At 37.5% G+C, this 19,318-nt stretch overlaps 1 protein-coding gene across 2 annotated transcripts; it reads left to right on the top strand.

Annotated features, from left to right (window-relative positions):
• The first annotated feature begins 12,537 nt into the window (after nt 1–12,537).
• On the top strand, nt 12,538–16,538 carry LOC136229176 (probable pectinesterase/pectinesterase inhibitor 51). Of its 2 annotated transcripts, none has more exons than XM_066017768.1 (2): nt 12,538–13,665; nt 15,806–16,538. In XM_066017768.1, exons 1-2 carry the CDS (start codon nt 12,666–12,668, stop codon nt 16,489–16,491), a joined length of 1,686 nt encoding a protein of 561 aa, XP_065873840.1. In that variant the 5' UTR covers nt 12,538–12,665; the 3' UTR covers nt 16,492–16,538. The 2 variants fall into 2 exon arrangements, with proteins under 2 accessions (XP_065873840.1, XP_065873839.1); XM_066017767.1 differs by lacking the exon at nt 12,538–13,665 and adding an exon at nt 13,694–15,375.
• The last annotated feature ends 2,780 nt before the right edge of the window (nt 16,539–19,318 follow it).

Here is a 19,318-nt window from a genome sequence, read left to right as displayed (position 1 = left end):
ACTTGTATCCAGTGCACTTGCTAGAGTCTAATCTGAGGACAACACGCCTTTTCGTATTCTTTGATCCATCAAGGCATATGTATGCTCTCCTTGAGAGTTATAGCGGGTCTCCACTACTCGCTCTTATCGGGCGTATCTCGTTATAGCGTATCTCGCCATGGTCCACGTGATGTGGCATAATGCTAGAAACTCCTTCCTTTTCTTCATTATTTATATATTCACCCCTGCATTAATCCTGCATTAATTATCATTAATTCCACATTAATCATGCATGAATATCTCTTTTAGAAGGAATAATGGTTTGTCATTATCTCTATTAATTTTCCCTTATTCCTTATTCAAGAATAATTTGGGTTGTTATCAGAAGCCCCCCCACCCCTAAAGGTATAAAAAGCTCTTTAGGGTTGTCTAAAGGGTGTTTTATTTTTCTATCTTGGAGGAAAGTGGACCCGCCCTAGATGGGGGATCATATATGGAAATGATGCGCCTTTGGGGGCTTCCTTATGCGGGATCTTATGAACAAGATCCGCCCTATGTGGGATCATATATGGATATGATGCACTTTTAGGGGCTTTTGCTTCCTTGTGGATAGGTGGCCAACCGTATCCATTGTTATCCTCTAGGGGCTTCTTGAGAGTTATATTTCCTTTAGAAAGGGAATAACCCGCCCTTTATCGGACCATTTGTTCCTACCGCATAGGATTATGATTCGCCTTAGGGACTTCTTTTCTTCAGTTCTGCCATATTGAGGAGAATGATCCGCCCTTAGGGATCAGTAAGAATGATCGGCCATTTAGGGACTTTTTTGCATTTTGTGGAGGGTTTCGGCACTCTAGGCACTTGCCTTTTTAGCCTTTACTCATTTTCCAAAGTGTTTTTTCTTTGCATTTGTAAAGGCGAGACTTTGTTATTTCTATGATGAAGATGAGGATTCATTACTTCGATGAAGACAAGGCTTCATTGTTTGGATGAAGACGAGGCTTCATTACTTGGATGAGGACAAGGCTTCATTATTTGGAGATGAAGACGAGGCTTCATTATCTTGGAATGAAGATGAGGCTTCATTGCTTTGGATGAAGACGAGGCTTCATTAATTGGATGAAGACGAGGCTTCATTAATTGGAGATGAAGACGTGGCTTCATTATCTTGGAATGAAGACGAGGCTTCATTGCTTTAGATGAAGACGAGGCTTCATTGGTTGGATGAAGACGAGGCTTCATTATTTGGAGATGAAGACGAGGCTTCATTGGTTGGATGAACCCTTTTCTTTCCAGAACTATTTTTACTAATGCATTATATCTTTTAGCAAGTAAGTTTTTAGAATCTGGTTTAGGATTTCTCTGATTGTTTAGGGTAGGTGGCCAGCCGTACCCCAATGTGTGAACCTTTGTGAAGGTTAGAAGCTTTTATTCCTGGTGAGGAAGTTAAGCTGCCTTAGGCGATCGATTTGCTTCCTATCTTTGAGGTGAATCGATCTGCCGCCAGGTCTTGAGACTCTTCTTTGGGAAGAGTATTTGAGAGTGTAAAGTTCTCACGTCTGAGAAATGTTTTAACTCTATCTCTGACGACGATCAATTGTTTCCTATCTTTGAGGTAGATTGATCCACCGCTGAGATTATTGTTCTCATATCTTTAAGGAGAAAGTTTAGGGTGTAATTTTCTCATGTTTGAGATAATTTTAACCCGCTTTTGATGGTGACCAATATTTTTCCTATCTTTGAGGAGAGAGTTGAGCTCATTTGAAAGCTCCTAAGCGTCTGTGCTTCTTATCTTTGTGGAAAGGGGATCCGCCCTTGGTGGGGATCAATTGTCCTATCTTTGAGGTAATTGATCCGCCTGTGGAACTTTTCATTCGCCAGCCATTGGGCGTATATCACCTCTTTGATTACATCCGCCTGTTCAGCTTTGCTATTTCTTCTTCTATAGAATTTGGAAAGATATAGAACAAAACTAGGCAAATGAATATATAAGAAGTATGTTAATAAAGAATAAATTATAAAATATAGGATACTATAACAGTTTAATGCACATATAAGAATACGTAAAAATACTGATTTTTAAGCCTATGGTTTCGTCTTTTCTGAGCAACTAGAACCGCATCCTCAATGATGTTTAACTTATGAGTAATCACATCTGGGCTTACTCCTGTGGGGATCTCATTCTCCTATGCAAATAGGCTTTCAGACTCAATGAGAACTTTCGTAACATCCTCCTTGATCTCAGGTTTTAATCCTTTGGCGATCCGCACCCGCTTTCCATCAGCAATAAGGAGCGCTTCTGTGTCGCATAAAGCTGTAGTGACAAGTTCATCTTCCTCACCTTCGTCATTTTTGAATTGTGGGTGGATCGATAGCGACGCCGAGTAGGTCTCTTGAACCGCCTTTTGGTTCCCGCTAATCATTATTCCTCCTTTGCTGGTGGGAATGTACATTGCCATACGACGGATGGAAATTAGGGCTGCAACCTCTGAGATGAACGGTCGCCCAAGAATTATGTTATAAGCTGATTGTCCAGTCATAATAGAGAACTCCAGATCACCAATCCACGCTTGATCATCATCCGCCAGCTTGCATTCCAAAGTTACCTGGTCCTTGGTCCGGATAGTGTGACCTGTCACTCCCATGATGTCAACAATGGTTGTTTCTATTTGGATAGGATCAACCTTTAGTTTGGCGAATGCACCTATGGTGATGACATTGCAAGAACTTCCCGTGTCTACCATTACTCGCTTCATTTCATCTCCCATCCTTCAATTGTCAATGCATCTGTATGTGGAGAGATTACTGGACCCGTTTCTGCAAAAGGGGCAATTGAGGGATGTTTTATCCAGGGCGGATATTTTTGCTTTTTTCACCAGTGGTTGATACACTGGTCCATCTGCTATGACACTAATGACACTTTTGAATTTCTTTCTGGGCTCTGTCTTCTGCTTGTCGTCTTGTTATTTGTTATTCTGGACGAATCTATTTAGTTTGCTAGCTCCCAACAAGCTTCAGTGTGGTGGCCATTTCTTCTATGGAACCTGTAGTACGCTTTGGTGTTTCTTCCAACGGTTACATGTTCCCCTCCTTTGGGTTCGGGATATGTAATGTCCCGTTTATATTGACTTTTCTCCTTTATATTGTGGCAAGTTGGAAGCTTTAAACATTCTATTTGCCTCGTACCTCAAGATCCGTGCTGTGAATGGCGAATTCCGGTTAACTGGATGACGTATCTTTCTGCATTGTTCTCTTGTCTATCCAGAGCGGCATGCACTCGCCTTTCAATCTCATCATTCGTGTGTTCAATGTTGAATCATGATGGTGAAGCCGGCTCTTGATCTTGATCTCGATCATGTTGAGGTTATGCTTGGAGCTATGGTTTAACGCGGATGGATGTTGTCACAACCGTGGGAGCCATTTTATCTAGCTTCGAATATCTTGTCTCCGCATCCTTCAACATTTTGCTAATATAATAGATGGAGAACTGTTGACCTTCTTCTTCTTGACAGATTGATACAAATGCAGGTCTCCCCTTCAGATTGGTCTGCTCATCAAGGGTGGTTCTGCTAGGAATTGTTTTATACCTTGATATGCTTGTTGACAATCTTTTTAGTACGATGATCCGCCCGTTCAACCTCTGGATCTTTCTCACCCATAGTGGGGCTTTCATTTAGGCGCTCTTTTCACATTTTTCCTCGCATGGCTTTTATTTAGGCGCTCTTTTCACCTTTTTCTTCGCTGGGCTTTTTAGTTTATCTGGATTTGCTCTAACTCCTTTTTTGCTAATGACATAGTCAAGGAATTTTTCTGAAGTGACTCTGAATATACACTTCTCTGGATTGAGCTTTATTTTTCATGCTAGTGTTTGGCACTGGTTGCATTATTAGCAATTCCCTTGTACCTGTGGGTTAGCACTGAAAGAACTCCGGAAGTGGGGCATACCCTGTCCATTATTAAAAGATTGTGGCAATGCATAAAAGCTATATTCACTTACCTTGGGGATCAGTGGCTTGATCCACGGAACATACTTCATAGCAAAAGACTGTTTGCATTGGTCTTATTGGCAAATATCATGTATAATGCAATGTCTCTTTATGGAATTTTTAGTTCATCTTGGAATCAACTTAATAATTCCTTCACGTTGGTCCCTGACTCTAGAATGAACTTAGTCAAAGGATAAAACCGAGTAAATATTATATGTCAAACAAATTCATAATAGAATTTTAACCGTGCTTGTTTTAATAATAATATCACGTATAACGGTCATAACCATAAAGATTGCTACTGCACATGAATATCATAATGAATTCTTAATAAATAACCATAATGACAATGGTTTAAAAACAATGTCTTTTTGTATTTCAATGCACATTAATATCCAAGATAGCATATTTATTTTAAACATCATAAAAGCTATGACATTCTATATTGAGTAAGATATTTTACATAGTTGCTATTTACTTGCAATCAATATTGTGCATCCATGCATTAATGGCATTCAGAGATCATTAAAGCCTCATTTGAATGAGGTGTAATTAAAGAAAGGTAAGTGATGATTTAATAATATAGTTATATATAAAATTACTCTTATATCATTTCATTTGTATGAATAAAATAAAAGAGAAAGGGTAATTTTGGAAGAAAAATACATGTACCATGATTCTCCTCCAATTTGGAGTATAAGGAAAATTACTCAAAATCCACTCTCACCTACCTTCACATACAATCCTCCAATCTTTAAGGAATTCTCATGTATATTCTAAGAATTTTGCATAAATTAATGTTCTGATCCGAAACCGACACTTGCACTATTTTGTAGTTAGCTCAAGACATGAAAGTTTTGTTTATCAAATTTGGTAATTCATCAGCCCATAATGGCCTTAATAGTTAGAGACAATTATAGGATAATTACAAATAGACTCAATATTTTCAAGTCTCTTGTGTTGGTAACAGAAATTCTAACAATGTCAAATAAACAGTTTTTATATGAATAGACACATCCTTTTAAAAAAGGGAATGAAATAACTGTTTGACAAAACAATATTAAAAAATATGAATTTCTGATATTAAAAGTACTATATAGGAGAAAAGCCATATATAGATGGTGAATTGTACAAGGAAAAACCAAATATGATTTTTTGTAATTTCTTCTAATAGTTATATGCATGTCATCCAAAAGACTGACCAGATCTAAATCATCTGTAATTACATGAGCCCTTTTATGATATTTTAATATCAAATGACAAAATCACCTTGAATGGATGGATTTTTTCTATAAAATTCCAAGATTACGGATTTTATACATGCATCTTGTACTAATTCAATGATAATAGCCTATTACACTTGTCATGCATAAAAATATGAGACATATTAGGCATGCAAGATTTAATGAAAGATCTATCTCTATGACTTTATCTTTCACAATTTATTAGATTTATCATAATAACATGTATCGATATTCATAGCACTTTATAAGGGTGAGGGATCTCAATTTTCTTTAATTAAAAATGGAATAAGAAAGGGGAGGAAACTTATCTTTTTCTTCATAAAATTCCAGATTTAATGTAGAAAGCCCTTTCCCACCAATCTATAGAGAAGCCTATCTTTGGATAGATTTGTTGTACTGATTGAGCCAAGGTTTGAGATTGTGATTTCTATTCCGTTGACTCCATTGTTTTGTTCTTTGTGAAACTCTATACAATCAAGATTTTGTGATCTTCTGTTTGTTAGAGATCCACGTTCACAGCACCAATTGATAACTTGGGAAAAAATCCTTGATCAGAGCCCTTCCCTGTGAGGCGCCGTTGGGATTGACCGGGGACACTCCGATGCCAAAGTCAGTAATATTTCTGAGAATAAACTGTAAGCACAAAAGTAGAGAATCAGTAAGTGTACCTTTGACCCTAGGAAGCTGGGGTATTTATATAGGTTTTTGTAACCTTCAGCATTAATGGGGAAGCAGGTGAAGAGTCATGTCATTACTCATCTTTAATTGCTATCAATTCTCCATTAATCCCAGCATTTAGCATCGAAACCCTCGGAGTTGAGGTATTCGAACAGTCAAGTCTTTATTCCTCTTTATTGGCTATTAATTGCCATTTAATTGTATTTATTCCCATTCATGGATGGTAATAAAGGCACATTTTCATATTCTTTGATCCATCAAGGCGTATGTACGCTCTCCTTGAGAGTTATGGCGGGTCTCCACTACTCGCTCTTATCGGGCGTATCTCGTTATAGCGTATCTCGCCATGGTCCACGTGATGTGGCATAATGCTAGAAACTCCTTCCTTTTCTTCATTATTTATATATTCACCCCTGCATTAATCCTGCATTAATTATCATTAATTCCACATTAATCATGCATGAATATCTCTTTTAGAAGGAATAATGGTTTGTCATTATCTCTATTAATTTTCCCTTATTCCTTATTCAAGAATAATTTGGGTTCTTATCAATGAATTATCTTCCTTTGACACTAAGCATATGTTTTTCACAAACTTCTTTTCTAAACTCAACATGTAAACATTGTCAACACGAGGGGCAGTTAAAATCAAATCGTTTGTTTTTCCCTCGAGTATCCGACACTCAGTGGCATCAAACACAACCTTTCTACCGCTGTCACACAGCTGAGCTACGCTCAATAGGTTATATTTGAGACCGCTGACTAAGGAGACTGACTCAATAGTAGGATTACCTTCGATAGTACCTGATCTACTATCTTACCCTTTTTGTTATCTCCGAAGCTTACACTTCTACCGCGTTTACGCTCAAATATGATGAACTCAGTTTCATCACCAGTCATATTCCTCGAGCATGCGCTGTCAATGTACCATAGTTTTGATTTCTCCGCGCACCTCAGGCTCACCTACAATTTAGACTATTCATCTTTAGGTACCCAATTCTTGTTGGGTCCTCGTTGGATAGTGTGAACAGGTGATGCATCATATTTTATTTTGTGACGACATACATTTATGGTGTGGTCTTCTTTACCACAGAAGTCGCAATAAGTTACCCTTTTAGGGTGATTTTGTTTTCGTTCAGCACCATTGTGCTGAGCATGTCAACATACCTTTGTGGTATGACCTTTCTTTCCACAGAAGTCACATTGGACATTTCGCCGAGTATACCAACACACATCTATGGTGTGTCCTCTTTTCCCACAACAGTCACACTGAGTATACCGTCTATGCCGACCAGTACTTTGATACTCAGCATTAGGATAGAACCCTTTCTTAGCCGAATTACTCAGCTGGTTTTGTATAGTTATGATGTCCTTTCTCAGCTTCTTTGACTCAGTTTGGACTTCCGAGACAAAACCATGCATGACTTTTAGATTTTCATCTTGCCTGGTGTTGTCTTGGAGAAGATATCGGAGGTCACTCAGTTTGACCTCTTCAATCTCATCACATCGCCTGCTGAGTGCCTTTATTTTCTTGTTACACTTTTTGGTCAGTGTATATAGATCACCCAGGGCGTTTACCATTTCATTTCTAAGCAAGAGTAGAGATGTTACCTCATTGGAGTGTTCCTCTTGGTCAAAACCATCTGAGGGGTCAGCTTGCTCAGATCGACATTGGTCAGCACCTTCGTCAGCCATGAAACATATGTTCGCCGACTCAGTGGCATCAGCTTCTGATGAGGTTGACTCATCACTATCGCTCCATGTTGCCACCATTGCTTTTCTGTTTCCTTTCTTTTCTTTCTTCAGATTTGGACAGCTTGACTTAATGTGCCCAGTTTGATGGCATTCAAAGCACGTGACAGGCTCGGAGCTGTCCTTTTTGTATCTACTATCACTAGACTCAGCTTTATATTTATCGCTGCATCTGAATGGCCTTTTGCTGTTCTTGTCATTCTTTCTGAATAGCTTCTTCATTTTCCTGGTAAACATGGTCATCTCCTCATCATCTGATGATTCAGCTTCTGTTGAGTCAACTTCCATGACAAGTGATTTTTGCTTCTTGTCTTCTGACTTTTCTTTAGCTTCAAAGTTTTTCATGGAGATCTCATGGGTCAGCAGAGATCTGATCAGCTCATCATATTTGTATGTGGTAAAGTCCTGAGCTTGTTCCACACCTGTCTTTTTAGCTTGCCAGCTCTTAGGTAGACTTCTCAAGATTTTCTTCACCTGCTCTTCTTTTGTGAAGTTCTTGCCGAGTCGTTTAAGCTCATTTATGATATTTGTGAACCTTGAGTTCATCTCCGAGATGTCTTCATTTTCATTCATCTCGAATAGCTCGTATAGCCTCATATGTTGGTTCACCTTTGATTCCTTGACCTTGCTTGTGCCTTTATAGGTCACTTCGAGCTTCTTCCATATTTCCTGTGCTGACTCATAACCTGAAATTTTGTTGTACTCTACAGCATCTAAAACACAGTGAAGCATATTGATAACCGAAGCGTTATTTTGTAGTTTTCTAAGGTCATCCTCTGACCACTCAGTTTCACTCTTAACAACTTTCTCGTTGTTAACCATTTTGAAAGACACAAACGGGCCTTGAACTATTGCAAGCCATGCACTCATGTTTGTGGCTTGAATAAAAATTTTCATCCTGTTCTTCCAAAAAGTATAGTTTGAACCAAATAACAGGGGAGGCCGACTAATTGATAATCCCTCGGGGAGTATCTGTGTTGTTTGGTTTCCAGGAAGGAATCGAGTGTTGTTCTCATCCATATTACAGGGATCAGCTCAAGATAGTTTTATCTTTGAGTAGTGAGCTACTGGGCTCTGATACCACTTGTTGGTCCCGTGTAATTAGTTCCAGGGGGGTTAGGAACTAATGTAACTTTTTCGTTATTAATTATGCTGACTTAATCAAATCTTTAAATTACTTAACTTAGTTTTGGTCAGCACGGCCGAGAGAGATGTAAGACAGCTTTAGTCAGATGCTGACTAGAATAGTTTTGCTTACGAGTTGGGAAATAACACTTAGGTCAGCTTCCAACTCAGCACTTTGATTACTCAGTGTCAGCTTATACAATTTATATCCTGAGTAATTTAAACAAGCAACACATACATATATATATTGAGAGAGAGTTAGAAATTACTCAGCAGACTTATCCTGGTTCGGCCTCTCCGCCTATGTCCAGTCCCCAGAATCCTTCCAAGCTTTTTCAATCCAATACTGAGCTCTTTAAAGGTAGATCACAAACCATTTACAAGGCAGTTGAATATGCAAAAGTACCTTCCTCTATTCGTCTACTCAACTCCACTACGCGCTATAACCGAACACTTAGATTTTCTCTACCGCTGAGTACTAAAACCGAGTACTCAGCACAACTCTCTCAATCTTTTACAATTGATACAAATCTGTTCTTTCTAGATGAAGAACACTTTAGATGAATACAAATTCAATCTAGCCATTACACAGAGATAGAAATTTGGTGTAAGATCTTCTTTTCTTGTTTGATTGTGCTTTGTATGTATGCTCTTTTCTCTTTGTGTTTCGGCTTGGGATCCAAGTGAAGCACTTGTCCTTTTATAGTGAATTCCTGATGTGGTAATCATTTGAATCTGGAAGTATCCGTTGAATTCAAACGGCTCCTTGCGTCATTCACTGGTTAGCATACAGATTGTGCAAGCCAATCCTGTCGTCTGAATTTAGCAGGCGTCAGGCTTGTCTTCTTCTTCCAGATTCGTCTTCTAGCGCCAGTTTCGTCTTTTAGCTAACGACCAGTTGACCCATGCGTCTCGAAACTGTCTCCGTGCGTAATTCCAAAGCTTCTGTATTGGTGCAGACAGTTGTCGGATCTTGTCTTTATGCAAACGGATCATTCGCGCTGTCCTGAAGATCACTCAGCTTAACTTTAATAGACGTTGCCTTTGATCTTTGTCTCTGGCGAGGCTAAGTCACGTTCTACTCAGCTTCTTTGACCAACTTCATTTTCAAGCGTTTGTTCTGAGGAAGACTTTTCTTTTATGACGCTGAGTTATGTTCTACTCAGCTTGTGCTGTGTCTCATGCTAACTTCATTCTGTCTTACTTTTTATTTCTGTTCTCATTTATAATTATACTTAACATTGAACAAACACATTAGTACAATTAAATCAAAGCACATAAATTTAATTGTCTTAATCATGGATTGACTTAAATAATTTTGTCAAATCAAAATCACGTGGAAAGGTGTTTCAACAGTTACTGCGAGTACAAATTTTAACCTACCAGGCTCAAACAATGAAGATTTGGAGAGATCCATCCTTCCTAGCATACCAGTGAGGTTGCTAATCCAATAATATCAGTGACACTTTTAGATTCTCGAGTGACATCAAAACCTGTATTAGAAGAAAACTCTAGTTGTGCTCCCTCAATTGAAGAACCAAAATCACTAGGGCTTGTGCAAAACATTGAAGATTCGGGAGAGAGTGATGACGATTGCAATGGTAATGATGTTGATGACAATGGAGAAGGAGAAATTCCTACTACCGTACTCAACAATGAAGAATTCAAGAAAAATATACAGTACTACTTGGAAAAAATGGAATAATCTTGAAGATGGTAATTCATTAAGAGCTTTAGTTCCTTTGCAAGTGGATGTTAATTCATCTTCTGTGCATTAACTAAAGCATGCCAAACACATGTGGACGAAACATCAAGACTATGAAATTCTGAGAGGGTTATAGAGCCGAGATCCTAAAGATTCAGTGCCTTATCTTCTTGCCCTATGGACTGCAGGTGAAAATCCAAATTCTGTACGATAACTTTAGAAAAAAAATTCAATTTTCAAGGATTAGAACTTTGTAAGGATGCGATATGTTTTGCTTATCAAAGTATTTATGAAGGAAAGGTCGATATAGTTCAAGGAACAATTCTGATACCTTGTGGAACAACTATGAGAGCAAGATTTCCAACTCAATGGAACTCACTTTCAAGTTAACGAGGTGTTTGCGGATCAGGAAGCTAGATGTAAACCATTAATTATTTTCAAAAATTCAATGTGAAACCTGATGAGAATATTGTATTTTTCGGGACATCTCCATCAATAATTTTATAAAGGATTGTTTATTACTAAACATTCATAGAAATTTATGAAAATGTTTCATTTGTTTGAAAGAATTTAATTAGAAAACATGCGTACCATAACCTCTTGCACGAAGGTTCCATTATTCACGTAGCAAGATGAAAAAAACACCAAGAAGAGTAAATCTTAATGAGAAGAAAACTATACTCAAAGAAAAAGAAAATAAGCTTCAAGACACACCTATCTAACTCTTATATTGTCATTAGGTAACAATTAGAGGATTTTTAGTACTACTTTGCTTTTTCAAGGAGCACTGTCTATATGAATATGTGCGTTGATATAATTAGGTCCACCATTTTTTCAAAAAAAAAAAAAATTTAGATCCACTATTTAAGCTAACCTTTATGTTTATAATTAAATCATTGTTTTCTTGCAAAAAAAGAAAAAATAAAAATACATAATGTTTAATTATAAAAATAAAATAATAAAATTATAAAAATTATAAAAATAAAATTTATACGTAATCAAAATATAAATATATAAATTAACTAATTAATATTAATAGACGGTCAGTATCAATCTCAACCCGTTAAAAAGATAACTGGATTTAAGATCCCTTCCTTAAGAGAAATTTAAATATAAAAATGGCTAATTACAAATCTAGCCCAACTAAGATGGATCATTTACATATCTAACCCACTTTGCTTTCATTTTACCAAATTAGACCATTTCATTCACTTTGGACAAAATTACCCTTAGTTCTATTGATTGATGGATTGATTTCTGAAGTTAGCGATTTTTGAGATTTTCGAAGTATTATGTTCAATTTCCCGTAGAATGGTATATTTTTAGCTTATACGCCTGCTTTTTCTCGCTGGTCATGCCTCTTTCTTCATCTATAATGGTATCGTTTCAATTTTCTTAATTTTCCACCATTTTTCTCCATTGTTGTCGTATTTGTGACGAAATTTGTCGCATATCGTCACAAATGCGACAACAGTTGTCGTATTTTGTCACAAATGCGACAACAATGGAGGAAAGTGGTGGAAAATATAGAAAATTGAAACGATACCATTACCGATGAAAAAAGAGGTAAGACCAGCGAGAAAAAATGCGTATAAACTAAAAACATACAATTTTTTATGGGAAATTGAACATAATATTTCAAAAATCTCAAAAATCGCTAACGATTGATAACAGAAATCGAAGAAGAAAAACAGAAGAAGAAGAAGAAGACGACGCAGGAGCAGATCCATCGATCAATTGAACTAAGGGTAATTTTGTCTAAAATGGATGAAATTGTCTAATTTAGTAAGATGGAAGCAAAATGGATTAGATATGTAAATAATCCTTCTTGATTGGGCTAGATTTGTAATTAGCCCATATAAAAATGGGTTTAGGCCGGATTATCGATGTTTAAGTCTTGACGTGGGCAGGGCGGATACACCGCACACATGTAGGTTGTATCTTTTATCGCGTGGAGAAGTGGAGCAGAAAATTACTATAAAGTCTAGGTCAGTTTCTGGGCGGGCCCCTACTACTCGATCATTCAACAAAATAAAATAAAACAATTCACACTCTTGGGACAATTCTGCCTTCCCACTCTCGTCTCGTGACTCTATCTCCATCTCCATCTTCTTGTTTGCATTTCCACTTTCTAATAACGCCAAATCTTCTCGTGATACTATTTCTATATATTCTTCCACTTCCACCTTATAAATTATGCCCCCTTCCCGTCACAAATTTCCCACCAACTCTCTCTTCTTCTCCATTTCCATGGCTTCTTTCTTCTCTTTCTTCTTCTTCTTTCTCTTTCTTCTCCTCTCCTCTGCCTCCTCCCGCCATTCACCTAAACCTCACAAATCCAAACCACCTTTCAAATCCACTGCAATTCCACCTGAAGTTGTCCAAGCTTGTCAAGCCACTAGATTTCCTGATACCTGTCAATCATCTTTCATTTCTCTTCCTCATAACCCTACTCCATTGCAAATTATCCAATCTGCAATTGATGTATCCTCAACTAGTCTTAAAACTGCCCAATCTATGGTTAATTCTATCCTAGACTCCTCCGCGGGGAACGCTAACCGTACCACCGCTGCCAAGAACTGCATCGAAGTGCTCGATAATTCGCACTATCGTCTCTCATTGACCCAAAACGCTTTGCCGCTCGGAAGAAACAAGGATGCTCGAGCTTGGATGACCGCCGCTTTACTGTTTCAGTACGATTGCTCCAACGCTTTGAAGTACGCAAACGACACCTCCGAGACCAACAAAACTATGTCGTTTCTTGATTCTCTCATGATGCTCACTAGCAATGCGCTAAGTATGGTTATGTCTTACGATCTTTTCGGGAACACTACCGCTTCATGGACCCCGCCCAAGACGGAGCGAAACGGTTTCTGGGAGGATTCCGGGTCGGATGATGATTTGGGATTCCGAGGCGGGTTTCCCTCCAAGTTAACGCCGGATGTAACCGTATGCAAGGATGGGGGTAACGGCTGTTACAAGACGGTGCAAGAGGCTGTGAATGCTGCGCCTGATAACGGAGGGAGCCGGAAGTTTGTGATTCATATAAAGGAAGGCGTTTACAATGAGATCGTTAGAATTCCGTTGCAGAAGAAAAACGTTGTGTTTCTGGGAGATGGGATCGGCAGAACTGTCATTACGGGGTCTTCTACTGTCGGTCAAATTGGGATTTCTACTTACAACACTGCAACACTAGGTATTGCCTTTTTATTAATTTCTGAAATAAAAATTAAATTTAAAATAAGAACTTTACTTAAAATAAAGTGTGTGCATGAATATAGAGGTGGATAATAATGAGTTTGTTAAAAAACAAAACAAAACAGACTTTTGGTCTATTATTTGACTATGCTGATTGGTGGATATTGAATATGAAATGTGATATGTACACTTAATTAGGGGTTCCTGGGTTTCCTTAATTTTGATTGGTATTGTTTGATTAAAGATGAAATGCATATTGCCAATGTTTTGGTTTAGAAATCTTTGAGAGGAACATAGCAATATTGTGAAGATAGCTCCGGCAGGATGGGACGGAGGTGAGATGAGTATTTTCACAACGGTCGTATCTTTCCGGGTTAACGTCTTCTTTTCTCTGCAAGTTGGTTGGTTTTTCAAAGTTACTGTCTGTGTTTTTTCATAATTGACCCTGTTTTTTCAATTTGTCAAACCTACTTTGACTTGGATAGATCTAGATCTTTGTTTCTCTTTTTTGTTTTTTTTTGGTAAAACATGTATGCTTCTTTCCCCTTCTACTTGTCTTCAACACAAGAACCTCTCTGACTGTAACCAGTTTTCTTTCTTCTATCAAATTTTAGCACCATGACAACACCTTCATCCCCTTCAGGATCAACAAAACCTATTCATCTCGTTCAGCCCAAACCCCGCTTGAAATTCAGATCCTTAATTTTCGTTGTTATTGGTCTTTTTTGTTTATTATGTCTCGTGGCATCAATCATCTTGTTAACCCCTCACCGAAAATACTCACATTCAGCCCCTCCAAAATCACCTTCCAACACTACAACACCACAACCTGAAACTCCTGAACCACCTCCCAAAAAGATAGTACCAGTAGCTGAAATTAAATTAGCCTGTAAAGCCACACAATACCCGCAAATCTGTGAATCCTCTTTAATTGAATCCAATATTGCTCCTTCAAATCCAATCCCTGTTCAAATCATACAATCTGCATTATCACTCTCCTATAATAACCTCACATCTGCACAGTCTATGTTAGAGTCCATCCTAGTCTCTGAAGCGGGTAATGAAAACATCACCCGTCTTGCCAAAACCTGTTTGGAGATAATAGGTTATTCCCAGTACCGTATGTCAAAGGTGAATGGAACTTTGCCTAAGGGTGATACCAAGAATGCTCGTGCTTGGATGAGTGCAGCTGTCGCTTACCAATACGACTGTTACGGAGGACTAAGCTACCATGGTGGCAACACAACAGAAATAAACCAAACGAGGTCTTATCTGAACACTTCGGTGACCCTTGGCAGCAATACATTAAGCATGATCATTTCTTATGACTTGTATGGTAATGAAACGTCATCATGGGAGCCACCCAAAACTGAGCGGGATGGATTCTGGGAGGGTCCGGGTTTGAGTAGTGAAATGGGGTTTAGTGGTGGGTTTCCATCAAAGTTAAAGGCCGATGCCACAGTGTGTAAAGATGGAAGTGGTGGATGCTATAAGACAGTTCAGGAAGCTGTTAATGCAGCTCCAAATAATACAATGGACAGCAAGTTTGTCATACATATTAAAGAGGGTGTCTATGATGAGATTGTTAGAATTTTGTTTGAGAAGAAAAATGTGGTGTTTCTAGGGGATGGGATAGGTAAATCCGTTATTACAGGGTCATTGAGTGCTGCTCAGCCTGGTGTAACAACATTTGAATCTGCTACAGTTGGTAAGTTTAGGCCTTTACTAATGACTCTTTTACTCTTGGTAAGAGATTCAAATAAACATCTGATATCTTTGTGGTTAATAGTTGTGTATTTATTTAGCATAGCTGTGTGTGAATTTGAACTTCGATTTTACAATTTAGTGAAGATAAGCATTACATGTGCTTTGCTAACAATCTGTAATTCTTTTAATTCTTTTCATCACATGGTGTGCATCTCTTCAATTCACGCAGAAGCAGTATGGCAGCATGAGAATGTTCTGTTTATTATTTTACCTTTTAAAGTTTTGATATAATTTATTCAAAATTTGTGTTTTGGTTTGCAACTTCCAGCTCTGATCTCAATTTCATGAAAAATCTTGTAGAATATCTTTCATCCAAGAATTTCTCAGCCTATAGATTTTTGGGTTTGATACATTTCATACTTGTGTTTCAGGAGTCCTTGGTGATGGGTTCATGGCCAGTGGGCTCACAATCCAGAATACAGCTGGAGCTCCAACCCACCAGGCAGTGGCCTTCAGATCAGATAGTGATCTATCACTGGTTGAGAATTGTGAATTCATAGGCAATCAAGACACATTATATGCACATTCGCTTCGTCAGTACTATAAATCTTGCCGCATCCAAGGCAATGTGGACTTCATTTTTGGAAACTCAGCAGCAATTTTTGACGATTGTGAAATCTTAGTCAGTCCCAGGCTAGAAAAGCCCGAACATGGGGAAAACAATGCTGTAACAGCTCATGGAAGAACAGATCCTGCGCAATCAACAGGTTTTGTGTTTCAAAATTGTTTGATAAATGGAACTGAGAAATATATGGAATTGTATCATAGCAATCCAAGTGTGCATAAGAATTACTTGGGACGGCCATGGAAGCAGTATTCAAGAGTTGTTTTCATAAATTGCGAGTTTGAAGCTCTGATAGCAGCAGAAGGATGGATGCCGTGGAGTGGGGATTTTGCACTGAACACACTTTACTATGGAGAATTCGAGAACAAAGGTCCGGGTTCTAATTTGTCGCAGAGAGTAGCATGGAGTAGTAAAATTCCTAAAGACCATGTACACACATATTCAGTACAAAACTTTATCCAAGGAGATGAATGGATTCCTACATCTTCTTGAATTTTATATAATATTATTAGAGATAAAAACATTTATGTTTTGCAGGATCTCTGTTTTCAGTTGTGTTTTGTTTGTTTCTAGTATAAAAACAGAGCATTTTCTTATTAAAATCTAATCCGTGGGTAAGGTATGCAATTCAAATAAAAGATGCACCCTGCAGATAAACCAAACAAATCCTTATCTTAGCTTTACCAATTATTGCCCTTCTCTGGTAGATTATTGCATTGATTGTCACTGGTCCTTTGCTCTTTATTTGTTTTGAGTTTTTTTTTTTTTTAAAGTAAGGCAGGGTAAGTTTAAGAGGATGTTCTTAAGTGTAAGTGATGGTAAGATTTTGATGATTTTACTTACATCTCGATTTGAACTAAGTCATGGTTATGTTTAATATAAATACTTTATTGTAAGAATACATATAAAAGTAATTGATATATTATTTTATTTTACTTTCCCCTCAAACTAAATACAACTAACATTATTAAACCATTACTTGCTTTAACGTTGTTTTAGCTTTAGACGTTGCAAAATGACACACAATTCACGCGATCCGAATTTTTAGTGTTAGTGTTGAACTTAGTAGGTAATGAGTCATTTTTGGAACAACCCGAAAATGACACTAAAAAGTTCGGGTCAATCCGAAAAACACGAAAAAGTGAAATTACAAAAATACCCTAAAGATTTCACATTTGATTGAGTATAAATAAATATTAAAAACCCTAATTTTCTTTCCCAGCGGACAGATTCGTCTCTTCTCTCTCATTTCTTATGCAGCCAAGGGTGAGAGATTTGAGAGCGAGTTCTTAATCGGTCGGCCACCACTACAGGCCAGCTACCGTATCGGCCAGCCACCACTTAAGCCTTTCACTTTTTTTCCTTTTATTCTATTTCAGCAGGTCTTCTGTTATTTTTTTCTATCGGAGTTCAAATTTGTCTCTCTCCAAACACCACAAACAGCTCTTCAGTTATTTTTTTTCCAGTTTTATTCACTAAGCATTTTCTAGTACAATGAAGCCAGGGGATAAACATAGGTGTTCTTTTTTTTTTGGCCATTTAATTATATGCGCAAATAAATGTATTGCGCGTTTGCTTATACTGCAACTTATATAGAGTGATTTTGCATATGAAGAATTGAGTTGAGTAATATTAAAATAGATACTGAGTGAGCATAGCCTTGTTGTATGATAGAGAGCTTGTTCTTTTGTATTTTGATGAATAACAATGTTGATTTGTTATTAAAATGGATTTTATTCCTCATAGCTCATTTTTGACGATCTGCTTGTTATCTTTCCGCCGGGTAGGATTTCTTTTTAAACCAAATTCTACGTCCTAGTTGGGTTTGCCTTTTCCATTCAAGGCTTCTTGGTTGGTTTCATGTTTGTCATTCCAAATTTCATTTTTCCTCATGTCTGCTCTTGGTATTCAAAGCTTTTTATTGTTTTCAGTTGAGTCTGTTTCAAAGCTCTTTTTGCCTCTGACAAGAGCCTTTCCTTATGGTTTAAAACTTTCTTTGCGCCCTAGTATATGGTTTACCGGTGTCGGCCGACATTCTGTGACGTTCCCTAGCTCCTCTCTGATCATTTATAAAGTCCTAAATTTTAATGTGCAAACTGTAATACACGTATCTAATTTATCCAGAACACCATTTTCTTTGTCAGCCCAACAAACACATTGAAAGGAACCCATAATTCAATCTATTATAAGTCTTATTTTCCCTCTTAAATTTTCAGCCAAAAAGATAAATTATGAGCTCTGAGTGGACAAAAAAAAAAAAAAAAAAAAAGTCCAATGTGAAGTCAACAACCACATGTATTCGCATCAACCAATGTGGCGTAAGAGTTTGACTATGTTTATGTTGGTAATTTATCAAACTTTTAAATCAAAATCTAAGTATCCAACTATTATCATAATGCTTAAAAGGCTAATTAACTTTTAGGGATTTCAAGGGAATGATAAAGAAAAAAGAATATTTCATCTTTTTATTACTAATACATTCATCTCATGTATTAAATTTTTAGTTTTGAGTTATCCCAAACTCTTCCGAATCCTAATCCCCTAAGGTTTTCTATTTGCTTTTCCATCTTTTACCACCTTGTAACCAGTCACAAGTATATGATTGGTGTGTTTGGAGTAAATTTTACACATACAACAACAACAAAGTCTTAGTCCCGAAATGATTCGGGATTGGCTAACATGAACCATCATATAAAACCGTGAATTCAAGTCATGTTAGCGACACAAATTCGCTCCCTCCACTCCGTCCTATCCACTACCATATTTTCCTTAATTCCCAGTAAACTTATATCACTCTCGATCACCCTCCTCCAAGTTTGCTTAGGTCTTCCCCCACCCCTCACCACTACATCCCTTTGCAACTCTTCGATCCTCCTAACCGGCGCATCAAGCGCTCTACGTCTCACATGGCCAAACCACATTAGTCGATTTTCTCTCATTTTATTCTCAATAGATGTAACCCCTACTTTTGTCATAATTATTTCATTACTCACCCGATCCTTTCTCGTATGACCACACATCCATCTCAACATACGCATCTCCGCCACCAACATCTTATGGATGTGATAGTGTTTCACTGCCCAACACTCTGTACCATATAACAATGCTGGTCTGATTGTCGTGCGGTAGAATTTTCGTATATATAAATGTTTATCATTTGAATAGTATAGAACTATTTTTTTTGTACCACTATAAAACTTTTCAAAATTAAGCTAGATTTGAACTACATAAGTAAGATTGAGTCGTTTTGAACAAACTTTAGAAAATTGCTCTCCTATAATATATTAATCAAGTTGGATTTTATGATTAAATACAAACT

This window comes from Euphorbia lathyris, chromosome 5 (assembly GCF_963576675.1).
Source record: "Euphorbia lathyris chromosome 5, ddEupLath1.1, whole genome shotgun sequence".
NCBI classification, from domain to species: Eukaryota; Viridiplantae; Streptophyta; class Magnoliopsida; order Malpighiales; family Euphorbiaceae; genus Euphorbia; species Euphorbia lathyris.
The sequence above is the reverse complement of the archived record's forward strand: the minus strand, read 5'-3'. Positions and strand labels throughout refer to the sequence as shown.

Excerpts from the sequence above, each read along its gene's own strand:
- LOC136229176 (XM_066017767.1), top strand. The coding sequence starts at position 14,286 with ATGACAACACCTTCATCCCCTTCAGGATCAACAAAACCTATTCATCTC. Across the intron at positions 15,376-15,805 it reads ATTTGAATCTGCTACAGTTG|GAGTCCTTGGTGATGGGTTC; the intron begins GTAAGTTTAGGC and ends CTTGTGTTTCAG.